Here is a 15,070-nt window from a genome sequence, read left to right on the forward strand (position 1 = left end):
ACTAACCAAAGAGACTCTTAGACTCAGTTTTAAATTGTTTGTTAATTGACCTCAACTTTTCATTATCTACATGAAGGACATCAATACAACTTAGTAACAACCATTCAGTTCTCTTGTCCTTGTATGTATCGTCCCTCACACACACACACACACATAACACACCACATTTGGAACACCTGAATCATCCACCAACCATTGCATTCCCCTCCACCAATTTGCCAGTCTGTCTAAAGTTTTAACAACTAGACTGCCTTCCTGTGCCAAGGGCTGTATGTGTACTTTCTGTACCAGTGATGGGGCCTCATAACCAACCAGACAGTGAGTGACCTGCCTAGTCATATCACCTATGTTCTTGGACCTCTCTGATACCAACTGTGCCCATTGAATACTGAGATGGAGTTAAGAGTTCAAAAGATTGTTGGTGAAGTTACCCCTCTGAAAAGAAAGGCAAGACTGGGCAGGGGAACCATCAGGCTGCAACATAAACCTAAGTCCCTGGTGGCCCAACAGACAGCCCCAGAGCAAAGATTGCTTACGAGAGGAGTCCCAAATTGGGCAGAAATGGCTGGATCCTCCCACTACCACTCTGCTCAGTCACTGGCTGGAAGGTGGCTGAAAGAAAGCATGCAGTCTGCTAGCGCCGTGCTCAGCCAGTGGCCAGGTACCCCTTGAGAAGAGTGCGTCCTTATCTTGCCACCTGAGGTGGACCCTGAAGAGAGTAACAGCTGGAGACTGTCAGCTAACCACACCCATCACAGCTGTGAAGCTAGTACTTTCTCGAAGGTGAATCAGTGGCACGTTTCTGAGGTTGTCTGCCACAACTCCAGATTCCAGAAAAGAAATGACCACTCTTTGGCCACAGTAACAAATAACTATCAGAACCAATCAATGACAACTTCGCAGCAGTAACTTCACTGCTCAGCCAAGCTTCTAAATCATGCTGATCAGCAACAGCCTCACTGTGTTAACCACGCTTCCACACGAAAGCTCAACCAATCCCTGAACGCTTCTGAAAGTCCACTAATCCTTCAACTATGTGGTTCCTACAATTCTGTATAAGATCAGCAGTTGCCTTTGTTTGGAGAGACCGTGTTCGACAAGCACAGCTCTCCCTTGCTTACCAAGCAGTACATGCAGCTTTTTGTCCCGGGTACCAAATGTGGGCTCTTCCTTTGTCATTTCTGCCTGCAATGCTCTCTCCCAGGCTTTCATGTGATTGCCTCTCTCTCATCATTCAAGTCTCAAACATCTCTTCCTCAGAGTGGCCTTTCCTGATCATACAATGTGAGGTACATCACACTCCATCAAGTCACACTACCCTACTGCCCTATTTAATTTCTTGATAGCACTGACCACAATTTAAAGTGATCCTAGTTGCATTTAAACTCTGTCTAGAATGTAAACTCCATGAGGACAGGGACTTGTCTGTCATGTTCACTGCTACATTCTCAGCAGAAAGGTGCAGAAAGTAGAAGACTGAAAGATGTTGAATTTGGAGACTAGGCAGTCACTGATAAGGTGCTTTGAGAGCACTTTTACTCACCACCAACCACATCCTAGCCACTAGTGTTGTGCCTGGAACATGATGGGGACTCCATAGTGACTTATTTAAGAATGAATAAAACCAATGACATTTCAGTGGGATGTTCATTGGGCAGCACAGGGTTTATAGAGGTAACATGCTGAGGACCAAAGATGTCTCCTTGAAGACTAAGGTGCACCTGACACAAGCCATGGTAGTTTCAGCTGCCTCATATGCATGTGAGAGCTGGACAGTGAATAAGGACGATCAAAGAAGAGTTGATGTTTTTGAGTTGTGGTGTTGGAAAGAATACTGAGTACCTGGACTGCCAAAAGAACTAACAAATCCATCCTGGAGGAAGTGCAACAGAATGCTCCTTGGAAGCAAGAATGGCCAGACTTCGCCTCACCTACTTTGGTCATGTTGTCAGAAGGGACCATTCCCTGGAGAAAGATATCACGCTTGGTAAAGTGGAGGGTCAACAAGATGGACTGACACAGTGGCTGCAACAATGGGCTCAGGTGTAGCAAGGATTGTGAGGCTGGCACAGGACTGGACAGTGTCTCATTCTGTTGTGCCTAGGGTTGCTATGTGTCAAGGATGACTTGACGGCACCTAACAACAACAACAACGAAAGTGATGACTTGGGCAGTGGTGGTTTAGTAGTAGAATTCTCGCCTTCCATGTGGGAGAGCCAGGTTAGATTCCTGGCCCAAGTACCCCATGCCCAGGCACCTCTCTCTCTCTCTCTCAGTCCCCTCTCTCTGGACGCTTGTGTGGTGCTATGATGCAGAACTGGTTTCACTGGAGCTTCCAGACTAAGCCACACTAGGAAGAAAGAGCTGGCAATTTCCTTGTGAAAAATCAACCAACGAAAGCGCCATGGATCACAGCCGTCTAAAATGTCGTGCACGGGATACCCCCGAGCTGGGGACCAACTCAGCAGCAGCTCACAACACAGTGATACCAAGAGGGGAAAAGAAGAATGCACAGAGCTTAAATGAACTGTTTTCAGACTTCTTAAAAAAACATCATCATTTGGAAAAGGACATAAACAAATGTGCTCTGTAGGAAGCACAGTGGCAGGCCGCGGCTCTTCACCTTAGTTCCCACTCATGGTTCCTGAGATACCCCAGCACACAACCCACAGACCCATGGAAGATGTGGAAAACTCTTTCCAGAGAAATGTAATCAAGGTGAGAGAGAGGGGAATGACTGTCCTTCATAAGGGCCTAAGGGGAACTGGGGAGAAGGGTTGCAGGGGCAGGGATGGTGGTAGGGAGGGCAGGCAGCATTGGAGCCTGTGAGTGAGAAGAATGGGAGCATGTACAAAGGGAGGGACTGACGATGAGAGGAAAGGGGTTATGTGATGGAGCAAGGCTCTTTGAGAAAAATTAGACCAACAGAACAAGTGGAAGGTTTAGCCTTAAAACAGAATCTAAACTTGCATTTCCTATAGATAAGAAAAAATTAGTAAGAAATGTTGAAATAAGGGACATTTTATGATCAATGGCATACATATAATTAAAATAACTGATTAATTGCTGTCAGAAATACCTTTGATCAATTTGGGTCTGGGGAAAAAACAAATGCTTGGATTTAAGGAAAAGGAGGGGAAAACTATATTCTGAATGAGAAGAGTGAAAAATCAATTCTTTACTGGACTTGTTTCAGATTATACCCAAATAACACACACCTTCTCTGCTTGTTTGTCAACCACTTGCTCACCCCAGGAGGTATTTTTGTAAGTGCCACTGCCAATTGTTTTTTACATGCTGTTAAAAAAAAAAAAAAAAATAGCATGCCAAAAAAACACAAACTCACTGCTGTCGAGCCGATTCGACTCATAGCGACCCCTCCTGGGTTTCCAAGGCAGCACTGCGGAAGTAGATTGCCCAACCTTCCTTCTGAGCAGCGGCTGGTGGGTTTGAACCACCAGCCTTGTGGTTAGCAGTCAAATGCCTTAGGCTCTATGCCACCAGAGAGAGTTAAAAATGCCGTGGGAGTTGGGGTGGGTGGGGGGAAGGAGCTGGCAAACAAATGGAGAAGGCATGAGTAGGAGGCACGTGTTATTTGCACTAAAACACATACAACTGAACCTTGATCATCAGAAATATGCTTCTATCATTTAAAGTTGAACGTTTTGCTTAAAAGATCCATATTTATATATGATTATAGAGCAAATATTAAGAATATTTACCTGATAACAATGAAGTCAGTATTGTGGACTTTCTTCAATGGGGGTAGGGGTGCCTAAAAAGTGTTCTTTGGTTAATAATGATAAATTTGCTATAAAATAATTTCTTTTTGGAAAGCATAAAAATGAAAGGAATAATTCAATAATCAATGTAAATACAGTCTCTTTGGACAATAATTGCCTGGATTATAAAACTTTACAGCCATATATCTTTAAAATCAGAATCTAGACTGTTTTAGTCTGAAAGGTAACTATGAGGTCATGTTGTTGTTATGTTCCCTCGAGTTGGCCCCAACTCATAGAGACCCCTCCTTGAATCATGTTAATTATTTATATACAAGCATACCTCGTTTTCTCAGAAGGAAGATGGGGCAATCTACTTCCGTAGTGATACTGCCTCAGAAACCCAAGGAGGGGTCGCTATGATTCGGGTCCAACTTGAGGGCACATAACAACAACAAACCTCGTTTTATTGCACTTCGTTTTATTGTTTCGCAGATACTGCATTTTTTACAAATTGAAGGTTTATGGCAACTATCCATCAAGTGTGTCAGTGCCATTTTCCCTGTAACAGCATGTGCTCACGTCTTGGTATCACAATTTGGTAATTATCGCAATGTGTCAAAACTTTTTCATAATGCCATTGCATACTGAATAGACTCCATTATAGTGTAAACATAACTTTCATACACACCAGGAAACCCAAACGTTTGTGTGATGCACTTTACTGCAATAATCACTTTATCGCGGTGGCCTGGAACTGAACCTACAGTATCTCCAGGGTACGCCTGCACAGGACACTTGCACAGCCTCCCAGCCGGCCAATCACTGTCGAAAGCTGCACTCAACAGCTGTGTACAGCACAGCAGTCAAAGCATGGGCCCTGGAGTCAGACTGCCTGGGCTCGTCAGCCTCTCACTTACACTTTGATATGGGGCAAGTTACCTCTCTGTGCCTCAATTTCCTCACCTGTAAAATGGAGATGATAAAATGTGGCTCACAGGGTGGCTCTCAGGGTTGAATGTGGTAATTCAGGTGAAGCGCTTAAAACACCACCTGAAGTTCATTTCAGGTGTGCACCTAGAAGGAAACCCATAAACATGAGCTGTGGCAACCTTAACTAGAGATGCATTGGTCGATTGTCCCCAGGTTAAGGAGATTCACTTTAAGAATTATCATATAATCTCAGGGTTGAAGGGATGTATTATCTGGTCATTCTCTTTCCACTGAATGTTCAAATCCAATGGAAGCAACCCTTTCTACGTAAGTGATCATGTAGTCCCTACTAAATCCTTTTGTGACCCATGGCACAGTGCTCACCTGTATTTTCCACCTCTGGGGTTTAGTGGGAAGCTACTATCCCACTTTTAGTACATGCTGGTGTCTGGTGGGGACCTATTTAACTGCACAAATCTGAAGAAACAGGGCTCATCCTACCCCAGCACTAGAGATCCTTTGGGACACATGTGTCCCACTAATCGTATTAAAATCCATTATCGTAAAAAAAAAAAGATATTTTTCATTTTATTCAAAGTAACTTCCATTACTGAAAATACATGGTTTCAAAAAAAATTCCAAAGCAGACAAAAATTTGGTCTTGAAAGGGTTAACTGCAGACCCTGAGGGAAGTAGAAGTACTCTCATTCAGGGACAGCTTTAACTCTCAGAAAGTTACAGAGTTCCAATGTGCTTTTCTCCACCATTCCTAAAACCATCAGCCTCCAGATGTCATAGCAAAGCTAATGTCCTTTCCCATGATAGGTTGTCAGGTATCTGAATATGACTTTGTCTTCTCTAGGACAAAGTTTTCCAATACACATAGTTGAAGATTTCTAACACTGATTTTGCAGCAACCCACTGTTTGAGTAACTAATCATTTTTGTATGACCTTTAGAAATACTACACTGTATGAATTCAAGTGAATTTTAAAATTATGTTTGTATGCATTTCTTCAAAGAAATATACCTTTATTGAGTGTCACAACTGGATAGGGAATTCCTAACATGACAAACTTATTCTTAATTAGTGTATTATCAACACTTCTGGGTATTGTGAGTTGTCTTGTGTGGTGGGGATAGTGAGGGATGGGGAAGAGGGCTCAAGAATTTAACAGTGACAGCCAAAAAAGACAATCTGAGGTTTTTGAGAACTGAACTTCACTTCTCCAAGCCTGACAACCTAATAGTTCCAAACAAGATAATCTTTAAAATTTTTATTGATAGTATCTGGAGGGGTGACGTACATCCAACTGACACAAGTCCAAGTAGAGGAAAGGACAATACAATCGTGGTGACGCAATAAGGGAGAAGCAACATGGTATTTCCCTGCATCCTCACAGACAGACAGACGACTAATACATGTATTTATAGAATCCTGTCCCATCATCCTGTGCATCCAGATGAAGCTCCAGCATCAAAAAGGCACCGTGGAAACAAGCTCACTTCGTGGTGGTACTCTCAGGCAGAAGATAAGCAGTGCTGATGGCCAGAAAAAACAGAAGTGTGCCCCAGGCAATGGAACTTTCTTCATGCTCTCATTCATTTTCTTTGGGGGGTTCATTTTTCTGAATCAACCACACTTCATTATTTCTATTAAGCAACTGAAAAGGACTATTGTAGCCTGCAGTGTAGTAAACTTTTTCATCAAAAACTTTGCCTTCTTCCCTCAAAATGTTCGCTAATGTCAAAAGCTGTTCTTGATTCTTTTGGGCACTAGAGAATCCATCAAAAGACCTACAAAGGAGAAAGTGAATATCAGGAGTGATCTTCATAGTGCTGCTGCTGCCAGTCTGAAAAGAAAAGCTGGAGCGGTTACCATGACAGCTGTAAGCCACACGCTTCAAAGCTACCTCCTTTCTCCCTCTCTGCAGGTGGACTGACCAGGCCCTTCCTCTGTTCTCAGGCTTCCTGTGACCTCAGGCACACAAGGAGACCCAAGAGGACACATATGTTCTTCCTGGTGACAGGAAGATTTGAAACTGACACCACTTCAGGTGCTCTAACCCTGTGTTTCTCAAAGTCTAAAGTGCAGACAAATCACCTGGGATCTTGCCAAAATGCAAACCCAGGAGGTCTGGGGCAGGGCCTGATAATCGGCATTTCTAGACGCCCAGTGATGCTGCTGCTGCTGGTCAGGAGACCCACTGTCATTGGATCCTTCACAGCAACCTCCATTGGGTTTCCAAGCCTGTCAATCTTTATAGAAGTAGATTGCCTCATCTTCCTCCTGCCAAGAAGCTAGTGGATTTGAACCATCGACCATCTGGTTAGCAGACAAATCCCTTACCCACTACGCCAGGGTCAGAGAAGCCACTTTAATCCACTTACAAGCCCCCTTCCAGACTCTCAGTAGTCTATGGGACATCTCCCCTTTACCCTTGGGTAAAGGTAGGCACTGGATTTCAGATGAACACAGTATAGTTTTCACCTCCATGAATTTATGATCTAAGGGAAGAGATACACATTTTGGCAGCTCTCTCTATACAGAGAAAGTGTTATACTGAGATAGGATCAAAGTGCTGTAGGAACACTGAGGATATGATTAAGTCAGGGATGGGAGTATCATCTGATTTAGGCCTGCAAAGGAGAATGGTTTTGCTAGAAAGAGGCTACATCCCCAGTAGGGAGAAGACAAGAAACAAAGGAACAGGTACCCAAAAAAACAAAGTATTTTCATATTGAGGCATAAAATGAGGCCAGAAAGGTAAGTCAGAGCGGACAGAAGAATCTTGTATATCATCCTGAGGCCTTCTGAGATTATTCCGAAGGATGTTGAGCAGAAAAGTAACTTGATAGATCTGGAAAGAACACAGGTAGATGGAGAACAGATTGTAGGGAACAGGCCAAATGCAGGAGCCAGTTAGGAGACTGCTACGGGAATGGGGGAGAAAGGAGACTGTAAGTCTCTTTAGTGTAAGTTTAGTATAGCTCTCTCTTTGGCATACGTTTTATTATCTTTGTGCCAATGGAAAAGATCAGTCCAAACTTCAAATAAGATATTAAGCATTTGAGGTTACAGACAACATCTATTTTATTCAACACTGTCTCCCCAGCACCTGGAATGATTCCTAGAATCATGCCCAAAAAACCACCATGGCAACACCTCATGTGTCAGAGCAGAACTGTGCTGCCTACTGTTTTCAGAGCTGGTTTTTCTGGAAGCAGATTGCCAGGCCTTTCTTCTGAGAGACTCTGGGCAGACTGAAACCTCCAACCTCTTAGTTAGCAGCAGAGTGTTCAACTGTTTACAACACCCAGCGACTACAGACACGCAGGGCCCTTCAGATCCTTGCCGAGTAAGTGTATGACTATATATGTACATGTATGTAAAATAAAACACCGCAGGTAAGCTGATAAAACTATAGTTTTTATCATGTTGATTGACAACCACTGTGGACCATGTGTTAAGAAATGCTTTCACTCTTCAATTTATTCTTTCTTTCTTTATGAGTAGCCATCTTTTAGTACATTTTACTTACAGGAAATTTATTTTCAGATCCCACCTCTTCCTTGAAATCAAATCTTGAACCTCTAATAAGAAACGGTTTGTCCTCTGAATACGCGTCGCTCTACAATGATCAAGCCACTGCTTTATTCAGCACACAAATGTCTACGAGCCCTATCGTGTGCCTGTTGAGCTAGGAGCTAGAGGATATGCAGTCAGGAATATGCCCTTCTATTGCTGAGGAACTGACAGTCTACAAATAAGCCATTAAATTTAGATAATAATTATTTTAATTTAGATAATAATGAATGGAGGAAAGATTGAAATTGTCAAAGATTTCATATTACTTGGTTCCACAATCAACACCAATGGAAGTAGCGGTCAAGAAATCTAACAATGGAGCCTGCTGGAACCCCTGAGAGTATGGCCCCTAGCTGCCCTACAGGTCTGGAATTAAACCCACTCCTGTGGCTTCCAGCCAAACAAAAAACAGGCTCATGAGGTAGACATATACATTAGGTAGAGGCACTCTGGAGAGATCCATCATGGGAGAGAGAAGGGCTGCGTATGCACAAGGAAACAGTGCAGGAGGCAGGAGTGCCTGGGAGGGAAGGACACAAGGAAGAGGTAACTATGGGGAGGAAGTGCGAAAAAAGCTGTTGCACTGTGGTAAACTGCAGTCAATGTCTTGAGACAACATGTATGTGAACTGCTGTATGGAAAATGAATTTGTTCTATAAACTTTTACCCAAATCACAGTAAAAATTAAAAAAATAAAAGAGAAATCAAACAATGTATTACACTGGGCAAATGTGCTGCAAAAGACCTCTTTAAAGTGCTGAAGAGCAAAGATGGCTCTAAGGCATGCCTAACCCAAGCCATGATATATTCAATCACCTCATATGCATGTGAAAGCTGGACAATGAATAAGGAAGACCCAAGAAGAGTTGATGCTTTTGAGTTGTGATGCTGGTGAAGAATACTGAAAGTATCGTGGACTGCCAGAAGAACAAACCAATCTGTCCTGGAGGAAGCACAGCTAGAATGCTCATTGGAAGCGAGAATGGCCAGACTTCATCTGACCTACTTTGGTCATGCTGTCAGAAGGGACCATTCCCTGGAAGACATCATGCTTGGTAAAGTGGAGCATCAGCAAGAAAATGGAAGGCCCTCAATGAGATGGACTGACACAGTGGCTACAACGATGGGCTCAGGTATAGTAAGGATTGTGAGGCTGGGATAGGACTGGGCAGCGTTTTGTTCTGTTCTACACAGGGTAGGTATGACTGACGGCACCCAACAACCACAACAACAGATGGACGGGCACAGCAGACAGACTGGCTGTCTGCCTGGAGTAAGTGAGGAAGGCAGCACAGAGAAGGTGTCATCTGATCTGAGTCCTGAAGGATGAAAACAGTCTTTCCAGGAAGAGAAGAGGGAGCTAGTACTAGAAGCACTATCATGGGCATGTTCTAAGTAGTTTACATAAATTAACTCGTTTGAGCTTCTCAGCAACCCTATAAGATAGGCAAGTACTATGGTTATACAGGAGGCCTTGGGTGGCACTAACAGATAAGTGCTTGACTACTAACCGAAAGACTGGTGGCTCGAACCCAGAGGCCCCTGAAGAAAGACCTAATGATTTGCTCCAAAGATCACAGCCTGGAAAAGCCTATGGAGCACAGCTCTACTCTGCACACATGGGGTCACTATGAGTCGGAACTGACTCAATGGCGACCGGTACTGGTATAATCACCGTATTTTTCCACATATAACATGCCATGCAAATAATGCGCACATGCATGTAACACACACAGGAAACTAATGTGCATAGGAACTGCTTGGTATAAAGCAGATTTTATTTGTGTAAAATACAGTACATATATTTTAGACATCAACAGATTTGGACAAGGGAAATTTGAGTAATTTGCCTGAGGTCAAAGGTAAAGAGATGTGGAAGAACACGGCACATTCAATGAAGAATGAGAAGGTCAGTGGAAAACAATACAGTGGAGTGGGGAGGGGGCTGCTGGATTGGGCCAAACAAAGGGTACAACATGTGCACAACGTGAACTTCATGGAAGTAACAGGAAAAAGCTTTTTAAATGGTGTAACGTGTTAGGATTGTTGTTGCTGTTGTAAGAAAGATCACAGGTGCCAGTGTTTAGAAGGAGAGAAAGAAGAGTGGTAGCATCAAGGACAACTGGCAGGCTATGGCTATGGAAAGAATTCAGGAGTGATCGATACACATCTGGTTATCTACTGAGCATCAGGGCACTGGGCTAAACAGTGGGTTACACACTATGCCACCAGAGCACAGTGTGGCCCCTAGGAGATGACAATCTGAGGCAGTAACAATGGAGATGTCAAGAAGGGAACAGACAATTATTTCTGAGGAGAAGTGGCAGTTATTTGGGGACCAGTTGTCAGGGTAGAGGGTACTGATGATGACCATGAAGTTCTTTCCTATGGAAGCCATCTGGCTTATGAAGTCCTTTACAGGGTCAGGCACTAGGAGAGCAGAGAAGGTTTGTGAGTTAGGAAGAGGCTCATGTTTACAGCTATTGAGTTTGATGCTCCTCCAAATGGAGACATTCAACAAGTAGAGAAAACAGAGCTAGAGACACTTGATAGAGAATCATCAGATACAGGTATTTGAGGCAAGTCTGTTATGAAATGAGGGTCGGCAATGGACATCAACAGTGAATCCTGGTTGGGGAGGGTGGGTAGTAGTGGAGGAGGAGCCAATGGAGGGAAAAAAACAGAAGACGACAAGAAAGTGACATTCTGCAGCCACTTGGAGGGGGATCTCTGTAGGAGATCCTGCATAGAGTGGGAGAGAACAATGTGGAACAAAACTCAAAATCATTAAAAAAAAGGGACGAGGTTTGCTGGTCTGACAGAGCCTCATGGAACCACTGAGACTATGGTCCCTAGCTGCCCTTCAGGTTTGGAATTGAACCCCTTCCCGTGGCTTCCAGCCAAACAAAAGACAGGCATGTGAACTGAACATTTACATTGGGCAGATGCACTCCTTGGAGAGATCAATCATGGGAGAGTAGAAGGGCTGTGTGTACACAGAGAGATTGCTCAGGGGGACAGGAGTGCATGGGAGGGAAGGACACAGGGAAGAGGTAACTATGGGGAGGAAGTGAGAGGGGAGCTATTGCATTGTGGGAAATTTGCTCTGTAAACTTTCACCCAAATCACAATAAAAATAAAAAAATAAAAAAAGTGACATTCTGAAAGTTAGAGGATGAACAGGTATCAAGGGAAAGGAATGGTCAGCACTCAAATGCTGCAGGTGTCATGTGGCAAATGGAAGAGCACTGCTGAGGGGTGAGAGCATTTCCAAGGAGATGGTGGGGGTTGTGCCAGATTGTGATGTTTGAGGAGTACATGGGGGCTGAATAAGCAGAGCTGGTTTAACAGGTTGGTGGTGAAGGGAAGGAAAGGCAGGAGTAAAGAGAAGACAGCATCCACTATGCATATAATAGCATATCCTGTGTTTTAAGGTATTTTCACTCAGGTCTAAAGAAATTCCAAGTACAGATAGTCTTCTATTGTTATTTTGGTTTTGTTTTGTATAATTTAGGTTTTGTCTTATATGTGCAATGTAGTCAATATAGTTTTCATTAAATAAATTGACTATATCTTGTGGCAGACCTCACTAACATATATAAATTAGTAGGAAAACACTGTGAAATGCATTATAACTGTGCTTATGGAAGGGTGATGAAAAGCCTGCTGAAACTGCATAGGAGCTAACCTGTGAGTGCACACGAGTAAAACTAGCAGCCAGCAGTGCTATAAATTATCTACCACTCACCGTACAAATACAGTCATTTCAGCTCTGTTTTCAATGAAGACATCTGACTCTGAGGACTTGGGCGGGTCAGGTTGCTGTTCAGAGGGGATGTACAAGGAAATGGTAATGGTAGACTCACTAAAAGGGCCTGAACCTGGCTCCACGTAGCTTGTCACTGGAGCTGTCATCTTTATTTTCATCTCTGTGTCATAAAAACATTTAAATACAAAGGGGAGAATGTAAGCATGGTTAGTGTATTTATTATACTTTCCATTATCCTATTTCTTTTTTACTTTCTTCATTTACTTTACATTGACATAATTAAAGAAATTTCCACCTTTAAAAAGAAAGGAAGGCCGATACTTATCAATTATCCACTGATCATATGAACCACTTTGGTGCTGTTGCTATTTTTAGTTAACAGATTCTACTGCTTTAGGGAGAGAAGGGAAAGCAGAAGTCACATGGTCCAGTCCCTTATTTACTTTTGTTCATGATTCAGAAACTGAAGTCCCATAAGCTCAGTGACCTATTCAAATATAAACAGCCAGAGTCAGAACCTGTATTTGGAGACTGCCCACCTGTGTCCTTTGTAACTTCCTGTCTCAGGTGTCAAATGATCTCCAAGCATTAGTCTTGAAAAAGGACTCCTAGTTAAGTGGAGCCTTAATTCTCCAGCACAAACACAAAGAAGAGAAAATGAAGTCCTATCCAGACTCCCGTCCTCTAGGCCCAGCTACCGGTTCTTAGGAGACTTCATGCTTTGAAACGTTAAGGCTTTGATATAATGTGGGTTTGTTGTTGTTAGGTACCGTGGAGTCGGACCGACTCATAGTGACCCCCCCTTGGGTTTCCGAGGCAGTATCACTACGGAAGTAGATTGCCCCATCTTCCTTCCGAGGAGTAGCTGATGGGTTTGAACCGCCACCCTTCTGGTTAGCAGTCAAGTGCCTTAGGCACTATGCTACCAGAGCCCCTATAATGTGGATATTTTTCTATTATTAAGGATATTTCCTTAGTAAGCCAAAACTCATTAGTAATCAAGGAAATCAGACCACAATATACAGAATTACAAGGAAAATGGCTTTTACCTTTCTCGTTTTTGCCTTCAAAGTAGCTGTTCAGCTTTGTAAAGCCGGTCTGGATGGCTGAATCCCAGTCCATGGATTCTACGCACGTGCTGACCCACTTGGCTGGTCCATAGTGTCGTATCTCATAACTTCCGGGCTAACATGGAACGGAGAAAAACTTCGGGAAGCAATTCTCAGAGGGCAGAACGTGAGATGCAACAACACAGGGGCCTTGAGCTCGGGTTAACGTGGAATTGGCCAGCCCCGGGGTCTGGACCAAGGTTCCGGTCCTTGGGGCGCACAGGGCCTCTGCCCTGCGAGTCCCGTCATTGGGAGATGAGAACCACGGCGGCCGGAGCGCCACACGCTCAGGGATCTGACTCGGCTCAGGTTAAAAACAAGCATCTGTATTATGCCATTCTGAAAAGTGTACTTTTCACTTAAATCTCTGGGGCCCTCTGGCCTCGCGCCCAACCGCCGCTTCCCCGTCCCATCCCACCTCGCTGTGTTCGCACTCTCCGCAACCGAGCGGCACCTACCTGGGGTCCCGCATCCTCCGGGGTCTTCCAGCCGGGTGTCTCCAGGACCTGGGCCGCCACGCTCTCGGCGGCCCCGCCGTTGGGATCGAGCACCTCGGCCATAGGGAGACCCGCACTCTGAAGGAAGAGCCAGGCGAGCTGCGCCGGAAGGGCCTGCACCTGGCGCCGCCCGCGCCTCGGCCGCTGTGAGGCCGCCCCGCTGCGTGCAAGGCGCGCCGGGACTGCGGAGGCCTCGAGTCCCCGCCCCGGCCTGCGGACGCGCCTTCTCCCCGCAGTGCCGGTGCCGGGACAGTCTGGGCCTGGCCGGGAGGGGGCGCTGCCACTGCGAGAGGTCCTGCCTCTGGACCCCAAACGGCTCCAGCTGGGCAAGCGCGCCCGCCTGCCAGGTCCCTTCCGTAGCGACCTCTGCCGGGGACTGGGAGAGAGACCTGAGCCCGGAGATAGGCTTGCAGGGTCCATCTGCTTCAGCACGGAGTTCTTTGGGGTCTGCCTCGCCCCTGCTTTGTTTTCATTAACTAGTCCCGCATGGTTTGCACCTTGGGGAGCTGTGGGTGGAGCAGGGCAGAGATGGCGGGTGTTCTGGTGGGACCGGTTTGGGAGCCTGGCCCCCAGCCCCTCCTGCTCTGGGAGCTAGTTTTGCAGCCGGTCTAATTCCCGGAGACCTGCCCCTCGTGGGTGTTTCTGCGAGGCCTGCACTCCCGGAATGAAGGAAGGAGTCTGTTCTCTGGGGTGCGACAGTGGGCACGCACCGGCCAACTCCAGACTGGCCACAGCCAGTCACTCACACCTGGAAGGTGGCCTAGGGTTCCACACAGCCTTCAGGGAGGAGGTGGGTTGGGCTACAATGACGCCTGGAGAACTCTGAAATGTCGGGTTTCTTGACCTCTCCTTGTTGTTGCTTTTGCCATCGAGTCGGCCCTGACTCATAGCGACCCCTCCTTGGGTTTCCAAGGCAGTATCACCACCGAAGTAGGATTGCCCAACCTTCCTTCCGAGGAGTGGCCTCTCCTAGAAGAAATTATTCCAAGTGGGGTGGAAGGTAGCGATGGGGACAGCTGCCGGAACCCGGCACTTTGTTGTGGTGGTGGGATTTATTCTTACTTCTTTTTTTCTCTAACAGATTTATTAAGAAATAATTCATATGCCGTACAATTTACCCATTTTAAAGGTATTATTTAAGGAGCGCTGGTGGCTCAGTGGTTAAGCTGTTGGTTGGTTCAGCCCCTCACTAAAAGGGTGGCTTGGCTGCACAGGAGAAAGAGCAGTCTGCTCCTGTGAATTTAACAGCCTTAGAAACCCTATGGGGCACTTCCACCCTGTCCTGCAGGGTTACTGGGAGTCGGAATCAACTGCACAGCAACCTGTTTGTTTTAGAATACTCACAGCTGAGCAACCACCACCACGATCAAGTTTAGAACATACTCATCACCCAGCACACCCCATCAAAGCTGTTAGGAACCAATCTCCCAGCCCTAAGCAGCCACTCATCTA

At 45.3% G+C, this 15,070-nt stretch overlaps 1 protein-coding gene across 1 annotated transcript; it reads right to left on the reverse strand.

Moving 5' to 3' along the window:
- Nucleotides 1–6,252: 6,252 nt before the first annotated feature.
- HEBP2 (heme binding protein 2) lies at nucleotides 6,253–13,681 on the reverse strand. The gene is made up of 4 exons (XM_007946299.2): nucleotides 13,580–13,681; nucleotides 13,062–13,197; nucleotides 11,992–12,172; nucleotides 6,253–6,451 (listed from the first exon to the last, which is right to left on the reverse strand). Exons 1-4 carry the CDS (start codon nucleotides 13,679–13,681, stop codon nucleotides 6,253–6,255), a joined length of 618 nt encoding a protein of 205 aa, XP_007944490.1.
- Nucleotides 13,682–15,070: the final 1,389 nt, after the last annotated feature.

Source organism: Orycteropus afer, unplaced genomic scaffold (assembly GCF_000298275.1).
Source record: "Orycteropus afer afer isolate SDZICR_OR568_19922 unplaced genomic scaffold, OryAfe1.0 scaffold00155, whole genome shotgun sequence".
Taxonomy (NCBI): Eukaryota; Metazoa; Chordata; class Mammalia; order Tubulidentata; family Orycteropodidae; genus Orycteropus; species Orycteropus afer.